Raw genomic sequence first — 13,765 nt, 5'->3', positions numbered from 1 at the left:
ATCATTAGAATTGATGAACTGACCAAATTGTGCATGCAGAGTGTACATATGCTGCTTACAATCCATTAAACTTTTTTTCCAACTATCAAGATGTTTCCTCATCTCGAACTTCACTACGTAACATGGACACTAAGCCAGACCTATTAGCATGTGATGATACAACCATGCGAATAGGTCTCCCAATACGAATTCTGATGGATTCTATTGAGGGTTCTCAGTTGATGCATAGCTCCATTTGCCATAGCTGAGAGCCCTCATAGTAGATAATTGATGCAGGTGCATCCCTCCATCCCTCCAGATCGCACATATCAACGACAAGGAGTTCCAAATCTGTGATCGGACTGCCCAAGACCATCAGATCAATAATCAGGCGATCCAGATCATCAATCAAGCCCAAACTACAGAAGAGGAGAACCATTCCAAGGACAACCGCCCCAGATCATCAGAAGATCCAGGCACCATCAGATCTACGGTCCGTCTAGGTTCTGTCAATATGAGAGAGGAAAATAATTCGTTATTAATTAGGATGAATAAAGAAGCCTTGTGGGTTTTAGTCTATTACATTTTTTTTGTGAAGTTTGGCTTAGGACTAAGTTTAGGAGTTGGATGAGTTTTAGAAGTTTTATGCAGGTTGAAAGTCTTCACGTGATAGGGAATGGGAATGGGTTTTACGCAGAAGTTTTAGTTGTTGTAGTTTTATAAGTCTTTGTTGGGGTAGGAGTTGGCCACCTAAAAATTCTCTCTCTCTCTCTCTCTCTCTCTCTCTCTCTCTCTATATATATATATATATATATATATATATATATATATATATATATATATATATCCACCATTGTAAATGAAAATTATTCTTTACAGCTGGTTCTTGAATATTTTGCTCTAAGTAAGAGTGAATTGAGTTTTCTCAGAGAAAGCGATTGATTCTAAGTTTTTTTTTCCAGCTTGTTGAATGCAAGCTTCCCATCCTCAATGCTGAATTGGAACTAGCAAGATTGGTTTCTCAGTCGCCGCCCAGACAAGAGCTCTGAGAATCGCACGGCTCCTGCAGTTTTCTTGGTTGCAGCAAGCATCATCTCACGACTCAAAAAAGAAAAGAAAAGCCACCTTGCATATTGTTTCAGTCGCATACCAGCCACAAAACAACACCTGGTTATCAGTCACCCGCAGCAAGAGGAGAGCAGAAATTTTCTGCCCATTTTCAGTTGTGATCAGCCATAAAATCCAGCTACTGTAGACGCAACTTCATCCAACTTTCAGGCTTCCAAATTCAGCTGACTGCTGAACTTTAGCAAACTGCCACCCACCCTTGCTTCAGCGGATTGCAAAACAACCACTTGCGACGGCCGACAGGTTTTGCTGCAAGAGTGAGCGCTACCCCACCTTCCATACGAATTCCTGCATAAATTCAACCCAGCTTACCTTCCTCGTCCAGGAGAAAACCTTCCCAAATTTCCTGGTTCTTTTGATCGAGCACACGCGCGCACACACACACACACACTTCTTGATCTTCTTTAATCACCCCAAACTTCCACCTTTCTAACCAATTCACCCCTTAAACCAACAACCACTCCATCCTATATTTAACCGAATACACACCTTGTTTCTTTAACTGACAACCACTTGAAACAATTCAAAAACTCTCATCTTTGTAAACGAGACCCCTTTCCACATTCACTACATCACTCCCTAAAACTCACCACCCCTTCACATCCTAATTCACTTCTTTCCCACTGCCTAATCCAACCACCCATCGAGATACCCCATAACTACCTCTTTCAATAACCCTTTTCACCGCCTTCCGCCATTCCACCTCCCTTTTCTAGTTTAATATTGGAGCTTCTGCTACACCTCTGCATTAATAATCAATGGTGTTCTCTATAAATCAAATAGGTACTGAATGGCTAAACATGCAAAGATGTATAGCCCCTACTTCCCACAGAAAAATAACTAGAAAGGGGAAAATTTTGTAATTTAGATTGTTCTCTTTTTTCCACACTTCAAATTTGTGTAGACACGAACTCTTGAAAAATCTCATCATGGTTTTGTTCTACATATAGGCAAAATTTAATTTGCAAATATCCTCTAGTCCTTCAATTATGGTCTGAACCAATATTGAGTATATTAATGGAAAAATGCAATCAAAGATAAGAAAATAGAATAACTAAAGGTGAGAAAAGGTATGGAAGAAAAAAAGAAATGACACTTCCACAAATTCAAAAATCAATAAAAGAGACATACCTGTATTCTCCTGCAACCGATTATGCAATAGGTTATGCAAAGAAAAAAGTTGTTTTGCCTTCAAAAGAGGTTGTTCTGGGTATAAAAGATGAATACTAAACCTGATTTTCAAAATAAGAACACTACCATTAATGAGGCAACATGTAAACAACAGAGTGAACAGAATCAAATAGCATATTCTAAATCACAGAGATTTGAACTTGATTAGAAGGGCCATTATATACCAGCAACCACATAGCCATTATAAAACTGTAACAGAATTGAAAGAAGTTGTTTTTGGAAAAGGTTGTTTCCTTCTTCTAATCATGGGCGTTGCCTTGTTAGAAGAAAATTTTCAGCCCATTATTTCTGGAGTTGAAATGGTAGTTGCAATCGTGGGCTACATATTTGGAATAATACCCTTAAAGATTTTAATTTTTTTAGTCTTGGGCTGATATTGATCCTTGTTGTTGATACAACTCCTTAAAAACTAGCCCGAGTTATTGCAGTCGGTCAGCATATTTAAGGAATGTTCCTACGAGATTTCGATCTACAAAATCTTTACGAAGAATTTGGTAATATAAGTCTTCTGTCAATGCAAGGAAGTGGGGCGAGGATGTAGTAAATATGACTGGACAAGAGGTACCTAAGAGGGATATCTTTCGCTATCGTGGTTCAATCCTACAAAAGAAAGGATAGATTGAAGAGGATGATAACCACAGGATAAGAGGAGGTTGGTTGAAGTGGAAGCATGCTTCATGAGTTCTATGTGACCATGAAATACCTACCAAGTTGAAGGGAAAGTTTTATAAGACAGCTGTGAGGCCAACCATGCTGTACGGCTCAGAATGTTGGGTCACCAAGAAGCAGCATGTGCATAAGATGAGTGTAGCGGAGATGCGAATGCTTAGATGGATGTGCGGCCACACAAGGTTGGATAAAATTAAAAATGAAGACCTCCGTAAAAAGGTGGGGGTGGCACCAATTGGGTAGAAACAATGAGGAAAGACTTGATGGCTAGAAACATAACAGAGACCATGACCTTGGATAGGAGAGAATGGAAGAAAATAATCCATGTAGACGAACCCAACTACTGTCAGGATTAGACATAGTCAATTTGAGCAGGGTAGATCTTTTCACCTTCTTCATGAAAATTTTCTAAAGGATTCATTAGCCGACCCCAACTAGTTTGGGACAAAGGCTTAGTTGACTTGAGTTGAGTTTTTAAGTCTTCTTCCAATGCAATCGACAAAGATGATTAGTACAAAAACCTTAAATTTGTGTGGGTTTATAGATGAAAACAAACTAAAAAAACATAATGCACTACATTCACATGCATAAAATAAACAAAAAGATATACCTGAAAAATGAAAGCAGGCTTTATTTGAAGTGTATCGACCAAAAAGGATCTTGATCATCATACCAATAATTAGAAACAACCAATGATGTATGAAATGCAACAGAGATCATTTCAAGTTCCATAAATCAAGAAAGAATGAAGGTAATAATGAGGATATGCATCAACAACTGAGTCACTTGGTATAATTATAGTTATAATAAGTAGCATAGCTAAATTACCTACTTTTTCTCGTAGTGCTCTGCATAGCTCAAAACTTTGGGGCCCTTTAATTGACTGTTTCCATTTGTTCCATGAAGAATATCAACAATAAAGAATAACAGTTTGTTATGTGGAGTGAGTACTAAACTATTTGGGATGTCACTTATACGTATAGGGCCATCAAAAAATTCCAAAGAGTTGCTCACAGGCATATGACCTTTGTCAGTATCACGTGTCGGACATCTGAAAACTGGTGAAGATAAGCAGCCCTTCACAGTCCTCCAATCAACAATCATTTTATCCTCGTGTTCATGTTTCCGGATAGGAAGTAACAGGTAGAAGGTTGATGAGCCTAGATGAGATGAAGCTTTCTTACCCAAGGGAACAAAGTTAGAAACAAACTCTGATCTGTCAAGGATGATCTTGAGAAACATTTCTTGAAAATTCTGTGCATGCGTTATCTGTATGAGTATCAAATTCTGTCAGATAATGACTAAAATTAAATAAGACAAGTGGGGAATTTGTTTAGAAGTAACACATTACCTCATCCGCATCAAATTCAATAATCCCTGAACGATTAAGCTGTGTCTTAACAATTCTACCATGGGCCAGATGAAGATCAACATTCATAGTTTCAGCTTCTTTAGGTAGAGGGTTCTTGACAAAAAGTCCAAAATCTCGGTAGAGCCTATCATCTGGGTCAGGAATAAATCGCATATCATAAAAGTAGAGACGGATAGGATTTTCAGTACAAGTCCATGGTACTCTAAGTGCAGCAGGGATTAGCATCTCGTGAAGTTCTCCTCGCAAATTATCCTCTGCCAACAAATATACTTTATTCTAATAACAGTTCCTGGCAGCGAGATGCAGAAATGAAGGCAATATAGCAGCCATTTAGAAAACAGTGTACCTTCACAGGGACCAGACTCAGAAGTACGTTCAACAAATTCTTCTTTTGTATCATCATCTGAACCTGGCAAAAGATAGTTCGTCAAAGCACCCCGTGCGTGTAATTCTGTGCAGGCTTTTAGACATGCAATTCTCTTAGCCTCGTCTTTTGAAGGACAGGGTAGACTGTCAATTTGACGAATTGGAGCATTGGGAGGGAGGATAATGCGGCAGACAGTCCCACCTGAATCATCGAAATAAAAGAACTCCGGCTTAGGGGAAAAATGCCTGCACATAAACACCATTGCTCTTTAACTGGGTGAATTATCAGAAGCATAAAAAAATTGGAACCGATAACATTTAGTAAGCTCCAAAAATAGGAAGTGGGATTATGAAATAAAAGTAACAATTAAAGTTAGGGCATACTCATCTTTGGGAAGTTTCGAACAATAATGGTGAAGTAATGAAACACTAGATCCAGTACTGATGGAAGCACCGGTGGAATCAACTTGATACCTCTTCTCCTCTAAATCAACAAATGTCTCTATGGATGTTCTACATGTAATTTGCTTATCCATGCATTCTTCATCAGACATAAAATCCTTGATCAATTTAAGCTCACGCTGGTTATCTCTACAATGTCGAGAAGGCAGACAATATGAACTAATTTAGACAAATAAATATAGTATTAAATTCCTAAACGCACAGGCATAATATGGATATATAAATCACCTCTCTACCAAAAATACATATTCGGACTGTTGCATACGTGCTCGCCCTCTAGATTGTATAAAGCTGGTGACAGATTCTGGTAGATCAAACCGCACTACAAGGCAGCAAGTCTGAATATCAAGTCCTTCTTCAGCCACATTAGTTGCGACCAGTAGATTCACCTGCCAGATCAAACGGATGCAGATAGTTACCTTGTAGATTAGTGGTATAAGTAGTCAATAGGGAGGAGACAAACATTTGTAATGTTTGATCTACCTAGGATTTACCTGGTAGAATAGTAATAAGTAGTGTTTGGTTTCCAATCTCATAAGAGTAATGGGAGGGGGTGTCATTACCAATATATATATATATATATATATATATATAGAGAGAGAGAGAGAGAGAGAGAGAGAGAGAGAGAGAGAGAGAAATTTTACACAACAAATTCTTGATTTTTTGAAGAGAATGACAAGGAAGGTAAAAGTAGGGAACATGTAGGGAAGATGGGTGCCACATCACCAGACAAGCAACTATTACCTTTGAATCTTGTCTAATAGTCTCTCACAGGCCCTAAAAAGAGTAATCACAGGCTAAAACATGACTAGAAGTCCAACATAATACAGAAATACCAAGCAGATATGACAAAGTAACTGTTAACAGGTCTTTAGGTCTTTATTGTAATGCCCAAGGGCATACTTGTCTTTGTACTTCACTCTTTATCATTTATTTTACATGAGTGAGGGGGAGAACCCTAACTCAATCTTTTCTCTCACTCTTTACTTTCTCTCTTTTCTCTACCTCTTTCACTTTTTTAGTCCGTCCATCTCGTTGGATCCCTCCCCCTCTACACTTCAGGAGGATTCCTCGCATACTCCTGTTCTTCCTCTTCCGGTTCTTCCTAATCCCATCCATGTTTCTACATCTCCGGTGTCCAGTTCCTCCCCTACAGTTGATTCTACTGTTATGCCGATGTCAACGCCTTGTGCAGCCCCTCTACCTCCACCATTGAAGCAGTATCAGCGTCGGACCAAATCTGTTGCTCATTCAGCCCCGCCCGAGCCATCATCATCTCAGCCGGAGATCCCCACTTCTGAGGTACATTCTGACTCTCTCATTGCCTCTCGCACTCGGTCTCGCAGTACTGCTCATCCCATTTCCTCTTTTGTTTCTTATGACTTTCTCACTCCTGTATTTCGTAGTTTTGTTTCGTCTTTGTCCTCTATTTCTCTACCTACGACTCTACAGGAGGCACTTGATCATCAAGGCTGACGGGCAGCTATGGATCTTGAGATGCAGGCCCTTCAGGCCAATCAGACATGGGATTTGGTCCCTCTACCATATGGTGCTCGCCCCGTTGGCTGTCGCTGGGTTTATGCAGTCAAGCACCTTCCTGATGGCACAGTTGAGCGTCTTAAGGCTCGACTTGTTGCCAAAGGGTACACGTAGACATATGGGCTTGATTATGGCAAGACTTTTTCACCAGTTGCGAAAATTCCTTCTGTCCGTGTCCTACTATCCCTTGCTGTGAATCATGGCTGGCATCTTCATCAGTTGGATGTAAAGAATGCCTTTCTTCATGGTGATTTGGAGGAAGAGGTCTATATGGAGCAACCTCCTGGATATGTTGCTCAGGGGGTGAGATCTTCTCTTGTTTGCCGTTTGAGGAAATCCATTTATGGTCTCAAACAATCTCCGAGAGCCTGGTTTGGGAAGTTCAGTGCTACACTTATTCGCTTTGGCATGAAGCAGTGCGCAGTTGATCACTCCGTCTTCAATTTTCAGTCTCAGGCTGGTTGTGTTCTGTTGATAGTATATGTCGATGATATCATTATCACTGGTAGCGATACAGGTGGCATTCAGAGGCTCAAATCCTTCCTTCAGACAGAGTTCTCTACTAAGGATTTGGGCCGTCTTCGGTATTTGCTGGCCATTGAGGTTGCCTATTCGACTAGGGGTATCTACCTCTCACAGAGGAAGTATGTTCCGGATCTTCTTGATGAGACAGGTTGTTTGGGAGTCAAGCCTGCCTCAACTCCTATGGACCAGAATATGAAATTACTCCCTGAGGAGGGAGTCCTGTTAGAAGATCCAGGGCGATACAGACGGTTAGTTGGTAAGCTCATTTATATTACTGTTACACGTCCAGATATTACCTTTGCAGTTAGCGCTGTTAGCCAGCATATGATCTCACCTCGCACTTCACACTGGGCTACTGTACTTCAGATATTGAGATATCTGAAGAGTTCGCCAGGTAAAGGGTTGTTATTTCAGAGGCATGGGCACCAGATAATTGAAGGATACACTGATGCTGACTGGGCAGGATCTCCGGCTGATAGGCGGTCTACTACAGGATATTGCACCTTTATTGGAGGTAATCTTGTTTCATGGAGAAGTAAGAAACAAGATGTCGTGTCTAAATCCACTGCCAAGGCAGAATATAGAGCTATGTCTCATACGAGGGGGGAACTCATGTGGCTACGTTCCTTACTTTCAGAGATTGGATTTCCTCATCCTTCTTCTCCAGCTCAGTTATACTGTGACAACAAATTCGCCATTTACATTGCCACGAATCCAGTCTTCCATGAGAGGACCAAACATATTGAAGTGGATTGTCATTTCATTAGAGATTTGATTCAGCGAGGCTACATATCTCCCGTGTTTACCAGATCTACAGATCAATTAGCAGACATGTTCACGAAGCCTCAAAGTAGAGCTAAGTTAGTTGATAATTGTAACAAGCTAGGAATGTTAGATATCTACATTCCAGCTTGAGGGGGAGTGTTAACAGGTCTTTAGGTCTTTATTGTAATGCCCAAGGGCATACTTGTCTTTGTACTTCACTCTTTATTATTTATATTACATGAGTGAGGGGGAGAACCCTAACTCAATCTTTTCTCTCACTCTTTACTTTCTCTCTTTTCTCTACCTCTCTCAACAGTAACATCTACCTTTATAATCTAATTAAGTTGAATGTCTATCACCAAAGGTTTCATCGATACAATATGAAGTTATACCTAGTATGAGAAAAGAAATGGTACCCCCAGAGAACTAGTCTTCCATTCTAAAAAATCATGAAACCTGTCCCAGAATTAATGGGAACCACCCACGCTTTACATAGGTCCGTTTGATTTCAACCACAGAAGAGGGCAGACAAGTAATCTGATCACCCAACCAGACCAAGTTTTATTTAATAGTATCAACAACCCAAATCCCAACACATGAATTAAGTACTGGAAATATGTCTGTATCAGACGCCCCAAACTCCAGCATGTATGATACAATATCATCCAATACAAACATTCTCATAGGTGACACATTATAGTCTTTTTGGATAAACAATTTGTGCATCGTTCTCATAGAATGTTATAGCCTCCTTGGATGAATGACTTGTTTATCCGATGATACATAAATTCATTTTTTTCATAGCATCCAGAAGAATGATGCCTTAAATGTAACACCCCGGCCACCGTGTAGATATTGTCCGGTTCTAGGCCGGAGCCCTCCCCGGTTTTGCTTTTCCACAGAAAATGCGTCTACACAGGGAAGGTGGACGTCTACACATATACCCCAAGAACTTTCTCTCTCCGCTTCCGATGTGGGACTATTACATTAAAACTAACAGCGGAACAGTTATAGATGCTATTGCAGTAAGAAGGAAAAAAACGAAAAACTACAAAGACAGTTCATCCTATTGAACACAGTAACTTCACTCATAAGCTTTCATGTTAAATTAAATGTTTTGTAATTGTAAAAATAAGCCTCCAGGGTAAGTTCCTCTCTAGGTTAAGAAAGAATAACTTAAGTGTTCCCATCTGCACTGAGGCATCATAAGACAGAAGTAACCTAACTACATTAAGCAAGCATTAAAATTTTGAAAGAAGACAATTTCAAGGCATTATATTAGTTATTAAAATTGACTTTACATGCTTTAACTTTTGCATGCCATCCATGAACTTGAGGATTGCACTCATGGTGGCATTTAGGACAAACATGAAAATTGAACAGAGAAATAATTATAAAAGAAGAACAATAGGAAGAGAACAGAATATCAGAGATAGGTTTATAGAAGCACTGCGAAAATCAGAAAGAGAGTCCATATGGCCTGTCCAACTACCATGTCTAATATCTTCTCCCCGGTACCTAAGTAGACAAGTACATGGTTTGCACCTGGCTCGTAACTATAAGTTTTGGTCCCACAAAACATGAAAACTGTATACATAAGATACACAGTAAGTTCATAATAAGTATGTAAGAATATAGTCTTTTAATGGGCAAAGTCACAATTGCACTTGTATTTGAGTAAAACATGTCATGAGATAAAAGAGTTCACATTGAAAATGGGAGATCACTGGTGTCTATTAGGTCTAATGAAACAATCATATGATAGCTCAAATGCAAACAGCCATCAACCACATAACCAACAAATATCTTCAAAATAGACTAACAACTAAAAAACACACTCATCAGTCATCGTTATATTATCTTTAGCCGTTTGCTCAACAAAAAAAAAAAACACGCACGCACACACAGTATAATCCCTACACCTAGACATGTAAATCAGTGGTCTTAATAGTTTAGGATGTTATAACAAAGGGAATAAGTTTGTTCAAGATAAAAAAAAACACAGAAAATAAGTAGACCAAGGAATAAATGAAGGGAAAAAAGAAAATTCACTATTAACAAAAAAGATATCGAACACACAAGAACAGCCAGACATGGCCTATAACAATGATAGCAAAACAAAATCATGAAGGAGACAAAAGCTTTGAAGATCATTACAAAAAAATTTACATGCATGATGTGCTACCAACAACAGAAATTTACCATTGTTTTTATTGAAACTATTTTAAGATTGAAATAGCTTACTATAAAATTATAAAAAGGGTTGCCTATTGGAGTTGGTTACTTGGTTCGGAGAGGGAATTGTGGTGGTGGTGGGAGAAGGGTAGGTATTGGAGAAGTTTTTAAACTTCAAAACATTTTGGCGAAACATTTTATGGAAGAAAAGATTTAAGTGTTGGTTTTCCTGAAAGATTTTGGGGAAATTCCGAAACTTTTTAGCTGAACCTTTGAGAAAATTAAGAAATTTGTTTTCTTAAAGCATGTATCTTCTTAAACGCCTTAGGTGTAGAGTAGCCCCAATATCATTTTTATAAGGAAATTAGAGTGATATGTATGTGATAGAAAGTTTGAGAAGTTACATGATATCAAGCTTCAAGAGTTTTTTATATGGTGTCCGCAATGAACACTGGCACACCGGAAAAAAAAAATCAGTAGGGTCCACATTATTGGAAGACCCAAACCACTAATTTTTTGGGCCCCAATTTAAACAGGCCGTGCCTCGAAAACCATCTACATTGGATTATCCTAACCATCCGATGTGTAGACGTTTAAAAAGAATGGCACGCATAAAAAACCTTTACAAACCCAAAAAAAGTGAATGGTTTGGATCATCAAATAATGTGGTCCCCACTGAGTTTTTTTGGTGTACTTGCACGTACGTGCGGACACCATACAAAAACTACTAGTTTCAATCACATAACATCATACCCATGGATTTAAATTTCAGTTTCAGTTTCAGTTTTGGCCTTGGCCGAACAGAAATTTCGGTCAAAATCCGGGAAAAAAAATTAATCAATTAATTATTTCGGTAATTTCGGCCAAAAATTTGGTAATTTTGGCTGAAATTTAGGAAAAATATTAAATTTTTGAAAAAAAAAACTCGGAATTTCGGCCGAAAGAAATTTGGGAAATCCAAAATTTTGGATTTCATGAAATTTCGGTTTCGGTCCCAACCGAAATCCAAAATTTCGAATTTCGGACGAAATTTAAAACCATGATCACATCAGGGATAATGTGAGTATATGATAGAATTGTACCACTGTAAGACAGTACATGTTGAATAATTAGATCATGGACTAGTAGCTACCGGTTTCCAAAGGTTTTGCCAAAAAATTGTTCATTACCTACGCTGGTAGAACTTTCACTTCTGAAGATTATTTATAGAAAACTAAAGTTTATTTTCAGTATTGAAGGTAATTGTGTCCAACTAGTGTCAGGATTAGACTGGGTCAATTTGAGCCGGGTAGATTCTTTCACCTTTCTTCATGAAAAATTTCTAAAGGATTTGTTAGCCAACCCCACCAAGTTTGGGACAATGTTTTAAATGTCGGTTTCGGCGATCTGAAACCGAAGTATTTCGGTTTCAGTGGAAATTTCGGCCAAAATCATGTAAAATTTGGACAAAAATTTTTTATTTTTTATTTTTTTAAATTTCCAACGAAATGTATAAAATTTTGGTCATTTCTGTAGAAATTTCGGCCATTTCAGTGGATATTTCGGTAATTTCGGTGGCAATTTTGTAATAAAAGGTGAAAAACGAAATTTCGATCTGAAATTTCAGATTTCGGGGAAATCAAGTAAAATTCCGATTCACTGTACTTTCGGTTTCGGTCCAAATAATATTATGTATACCATTTCATTGACAAGACTTTGATATTGGCCATTGGCTAAATTTTGAGGTATGCATGCCATTTCGCATTTCTTTCATTATTGCATTGACTTCCCATGAGAGCTGTAACATAGTTGGCATGCATACCTCGGAAGATTCACATCTTTCAACCAAGAAAACCAATTATATCAGGTTTTCGGTTGGATTTTATTGCTTCGAAAATTCATTTAATTGAAAAAAGTGGTATTAAACAGAAATGTTCATCATAACACATCATGTGTAATTTACAATATAATTTCATAAATAACTTCATGTGGTTACAATGGCACAATAGTACCTTTCCAGAGCGAAATTTATCAACAATGCCATTCATCATTTTCCGCGACATCTTCTTCAGTCCAGAGTGAAATCCCACAAGGAACTCGCATTTCCAAAAATTTAGGGATTCTATGTTCCCAAGTATAAATGCTAATGATCTTGCAATAATGATCCTCTTCACAAAAACAATACATTTCACGTCTGCTTGTAGCCTGACATAGAACCAAAGTGGAAATAAATTTCCTATCAGGATGTCAGGTAAATGAGATGAGCCAAATACTATTTATTTTACCAACAGATAGACAACATATATCAAAAACTATCTAAAAACTTCCTGGTTCTGTACATATAATCTAAGCCTCGATAATTTCTGTAATGTTAGTCTCTACTTAATATGATCTGGAACTGTTCAAAATTTCAAATATAAATCACTGCATTGTACTCTTTTGCAGGGAAGTCCAGATGAGCTCAATAAATACCAGATGAGTGCATTCGATTTATTTTAAATATGTTACCATTCAATTAATTCAAATAGAGATCTGTAGAAGGATAGGGCACTAACCATGCTTCAAATCCTAGATTGAACAGTTCCAAAGGAATATTGAAATTAACGCAAAAAAAAAATTTTAACTGGGGATGAGCAACATAAACTATTCATTGCTTATAGATTGCTTATAAAAATAGTGGCAGAAGTAGAAAAGTTCCACAATGCAGAAAACATGGTGCATTTTTAGAGGTGTTGATATATTTCGCCTTATACCTCATTGAAGGGGATCATCAGTTATGAGGGGTATTCTTGTAATTATTAATGTCTGTGCTTTATATATAATAAACATATAGAGTTGTGGGTATCATCAAGAAAACCCACAAACACTTTTCCCCTCCTCTCTTCTCCTTTGTTCTTCTTTTCTTGGTTTGTTTACAAGATTAAATCATACCTTGGTATTAAAGAAAAAAGGATGTAGAGTACTATTGCTACTCTTTTTTCAAGTTTTGGGGCTTAAGGTAACCTCTAGGAACGTTAGACTGGCGTCAGAAGTCATACAGACACATCTTTGGGCTAGCAAACCGATGTAGAGCGCACAATCGGAAGAAGCACAAATCAAATCGGATCTATAATTATTATTTTTCTTTAAATTTTGGAGAAGATAGGGTTCTTGATCTTACTTCGAGCGTGGGGACACACGAGATCGGATCAAGCGCAGAATCGTCGGCAACAACCTTGCATGCAACAAGGGATGAAATGATAGGAGAAATTGAGAAAAAGCTACAGCTTACAATTCCAATTTCCCAAGAAAAACAAAAGAGATACAAGAGAAAATTTCCCTCTCAAATTTCAAATCATTAAGAGGTTACTAAAATGAGAGACCATGGGGCTTTATATACTAGCCCATTACAATATAAAATGACTTAACTACCCCTAGTAAGCAAATGACCACTAAACACACATGAAAGTAAGGAAAATACAATTATGAAACTACATGACTAACACTAGTGAAACAAAAAGAAAACACACTAAGGAGACATGAAGGCTGACGTAAAATGCCCAGGGGATGCTCCTGCATCAAACTCCCCTTCTTGAAAGAACTCGTCCTCGAGTTCCCATCAGCCTCGCAGTGTAT

General features: G+C 38.1%; 1 protein-coding gene across 2 annotated transcripts in view; it reads right to left on the bottom strand.

Annotated features, from left to right (window-relative positions):
• Positions 1–13,765, bottom strand: part of DCL4 (dicer-like 4) — a 77,216-nt gene that overhangs the window by 15,051 nt on the left and 48,400 nt on the right. For both annotated transcript variants that reach the window (XM_077367066.1, XM_077367067.1), the window contains exons 11-17: positions 12,163–12,355; positions 5,396–5,556; positions 5,090–5,296; positions 4,686–4,951; positions 4,319–4,593; positions 3,800–4,236; positions 2,239–2,339 (exon numbers count right to left, since the gene is read on the bottom strand). In XM_077367066.1, coding sequence (XP_077223181.1) covers positions 2,239–2,339; positions 3,800–4,236; positions 4,319–4,593; positions 4,686–4,951; positions 5,090–5,296; positions 5,396–5,556; positions 12,163–12,355 — 1,640 coding nt within the window. The remainder of the gene's footprint in view (positions 1–2,238; positions 2,340–3,799; positions 4,237–4,318; positions 4,594–4,685; positions 4,952–5,089; positions 5,297–5,395; positions 5,557–12,162; positions 12,356–13,765) is intronic.

The sequence above is a fragment of the Tasmannia lanceolata genome, unplaced genomic scaffold, assembly GCF_043159265.1.
Source record: "Tasmannia lanceolata isolate RefF3 unplaced genomic scaffold, GAP_Taslan_0.1 ptg000023l, whole genome shotgun sequence".
NCBI classification, from domain to species: Eukaryota; Viridiplantae; Streptophyta; class Magnoliopsida; order Canellales; family Winteraceae; genus Tasmannia; species Tasmannia lanceolata.
Note: the sequence above shows the minus strand (reverse complement) of the source record. Positions and strands in the feature narration are given on the sequence as shown.